We start from the raw sequence: 3,020 nt of genomic DNA, 5'->3' as shown, positions 1-3,020 counted from the left end.
TACCACATAGATGCTGGAAAATGAACCCAGGTCCTCTGCAAGAGCATCAAGTTCTCCATCTCTACAGCCCCAAATTAGTCATTTTATAGATAGGAAAACAAAGTGAGGGTGGTAGAGAGATGACTCAAAAGTTAAGAGCACTGGCTGCTCTCAAAGATCCAGGCTTAGTTCCCAGCACCCACATGGTAGTTAACAACCATCTCAAACTCCAGTTCTAGGGGACTGAAAACCCTCTTCTGGCCTCTGTGGCCTTTGCACACAGGTTTGCACCTACATACATGCAGGCAAAACACACGAAAAATAACAAATTTTAAAGAAAATAAAGTGAGCATGTCAGTGGTATGTCGACGTTAAATAATCAGGGATGGTGAGAGGGTTCAGTGGGTAAAAGGCGCTTGCTGTATAAGCCTGGAAAAGTCAGGTCGATCCCCAGCACACTCCAGAAAGTTGTCCTGTGGCCTAGTATGCCCGCCAGGGCAAACGCCCACACAGTAATAAATTGTTTAAACAGCACACCAGGGGTTAGAGTGTCATAATGTAGAGGCTGCCAACAGTGACCAGAGCAGACTGGGCTAGGATCCTGTCTGCACCTAGCCCGGCTCTCGATGGAACTTATCAAAGGACTTGGTGTGAGAGAGTCCTGGACACCAAGACGAAGTGTTCTTCACTGTGGGCGCTGGGACAGGGTGGCCACCACTCGAACCCGGCGGCCACAGGACCGCGTCCCACACCGCCGAGCGGTCGGATGGGAGGCTGCCGCCGTGCGCCTGCGCGACTGGCTCCCCGGCCGGGCGGCTCCGACCTCCGCCGCGCCTTGACAGCCGCACGCCCTGATAGCCGCACTCCAACTCCAGCACCATCCAACGCCCCGCCCCGTCGCCGTCAGCGGGCGGCCAATAAACGGAGAGCAGGAAGAGGCGGGGCCACCGGGGCCGCCCCAAACACCTACTTCTAACCAGTGGAGTCACAAGACTTGAGCAGGGCGGAGCTAGCCCGACCACCCAATCCGCGGTTCGAGGCCGCCACGCAGCGCCCACTCCCGGAGTCAGGCTCCGCCCTTCGCGTTGACGTACACTGGCCAACCTATAAACGACTGAGCCCTGGGGTTGAGGGGGCGGGGAGAGGAGGCGGAGAGAGGAAGGAGGCGTTGGCTGAGGAGGAAGAGGGAGGAGGGGCAGGGAAGTTCTGGCGGAGAAGAGGCCGAAGACTCCAAAGAAGACAACCGGAGGGTACGGTGCAGCTCCTCACTGCCCAGCCGCCGTTCGGGATTCTTCGAGGCGCGAGTCCGTCCGAGACCGAGGACAGGAGGAAGAGTCTTTTATGTCGGAGGACAGAGAAGCTCAACCCGTCACCGTTGCCTCACATCCGGGGCTTTGGAGGGCTGGCCCCCGCGGCCCCGCCCCCCCCCTCGCGCTTTTCATGGCTACTGGAGGCGGAGGCTGGCGAAACTGGGCCCGGCGGTGGCCCCTTTAAATTTATTTAAAGGGGTGGTCCCCCAACTCTGCCGACTCTAACGCCAGCCTTAAAGGGGAAGCCGTGAGCCGAAGCTGACAAATTGAGAACTGTGCTGTTGGGAGAACTGGTGCAAGTGGAGTTTCTCACCACTCACCACACCCCCACACCCCCGTCCCACGCAAGAAGTTCTTTAAATTCATCTTAAAGGGGAAGTGGCCGCTTGTGGAGGACTAGAAACTTAAGTGCGAGCTCTTAAGGGGACGGGCTGCTGTTTGAAGGCCCCTGGACTCTTTAAAGGGGTGGCCTCTTTCAGCCGGCGGACTTGAGACACTTTTAAAGGGGAGGTCTGCGTTTCAGGTCGAGCTTTCGGCCCCTTTTAAAGGGGTGGCCCTTCCTCTTCCTCGGGGAGACTTGCCTCGACCCCTGGCAGGGGGCCACCACCGCACTAGGCCAGCCGGACACAGTTGGGTCGTCTTAAAGGGGCCTGGAGCTGGACAATTTGAGGCCTCGCCTTAAAGGGACGGTCGCCCCGTTTTCATCGTCGCGGCCCCGCCGGCCCTATAGGGGGGGCCTTCGGGCTTGTCGCCCCGGGGGCGGCGCCGGCTCTCTGGGCCTTGGCCTTGGGGCAAGCTTGGGGCCAGCGGATCCTGCTTTAAAGAGGAAGCCGTGGCCCTCTCGTCCCTGGGCCACCGCCTGCGCCGCGCCTGCGATCCCGGGCCTGCAGACAGGCCGCTTTGGACCCCGCCGCCTCCGGATGCGGCGCTGAGGGCCGTCACCATGGAGACGGCCGCGGCCCCGGGCCCGGGCTGGGCAGCTGAAGGGGAGCGGCGGCGAAGACGCTGCTCCCGCCGAGACCGAGACCGGGAGCAGCGGCGCCGCCGAGGTCCAGGCGGCGACGCGCCCCGGGCCCTGTTGGCCGCCCAGCGCGGCTCTTCGTCCTCTTCGTCGCCGCCGCCGTCCGCTCGACCCTGGTCGTCAGCTTCCTCTGGAGAGCGGCCTGGGGGCCTGAGACGGCGGCGGCCTCGTCCCAGGCCTCGGCCACCGAGGCCGCGAGCTCGGAAGCGGCCTGCCGGTTCGGGCAGCCGCGGGGAGGAAGAGGAGGAGGAGGAAGAAGGGGGTGCAGACGACGGGGAAGCCGAGGAGGAGCCTGAGGAGGAGGAAGAAGAGGAGGAGGACTTGATCGATGGCTTTGCCATCGCTAGCTTCGCCAGCCTTGAGGCCTTGCAGGTGTGGCCTAATGGGATTTGGGGACCTTTGGGGGGTTCACAGGGGCAGTGAGGATACAACCCCTAGAGTGGGTGGGGTTGAGGGAGGAGTGGTGACACCCCAAACCAGAGCAACCGGCTCCTCTGGCCGGGCCTCTGCCCCACCCTGGGGTAGAAGGAGGTAGAGCTGGTCTCTGGGGACTAACCAGGTTACCCTGCCATAGAAGCAGTTGGGTAGCCTCGGCACCCCTAGAGAGTTGGGGAGCTTTCCTTTTCCATCCACTTCAGTCCCTCCTCCTCTTCTTCCTCTTCTTCCTCCTCCCCCCTCCTCCTCCTCCTTCTCCTCCAACTCCTCCTCCT

At 61.7% G+C, this 3,020-nt stretch overlaps 1 protein-coding gene across 1 annotated transcript in view; it reads left to right on the top strand.

The window, feature by feature from the left end:
- Positions 1–781: 781 nt before the first annotated feature.
- Fbrs (fibrosin) overlaps positions 782–3,020 on the top strand; it is a 16,292-nt gene continuing 14,053 nt past the window's right edge. The window contains exon 1 of the mRNA XM_017795816.2: positions 782–2,682. Coding sequence (XP_017651305.1) covers positions 2,233–2,682 — 450 coding nt within the window. The 5' untranslated portion in view covers positions 782–2,232. The remainder of the gene's footprint in view (positions 2,683–3,020) is intronic.

Source organism: Nannospalax galili, unplaced genomic scaffold (genome assembly GCF_000622305.1).
Source record: "Nannospalax galili isolate Female #2095 unplaced genomic scaffold, S.galili_v1.0 scaffold788, whole genome shotgun sequence".
In the NCBI taxonomy this organism is placed as follows: Eukaryota; Metazoa; Chordata; class Mammalia; order Rodentia; family Spalacidae; genus Nannospalax; species Nannospalax galili.
The sequence above is the reverse complement of the archived record's forward strand: the minus strand, read 5'-3'. Positions and strand labels throughout refer to the sequence as shown.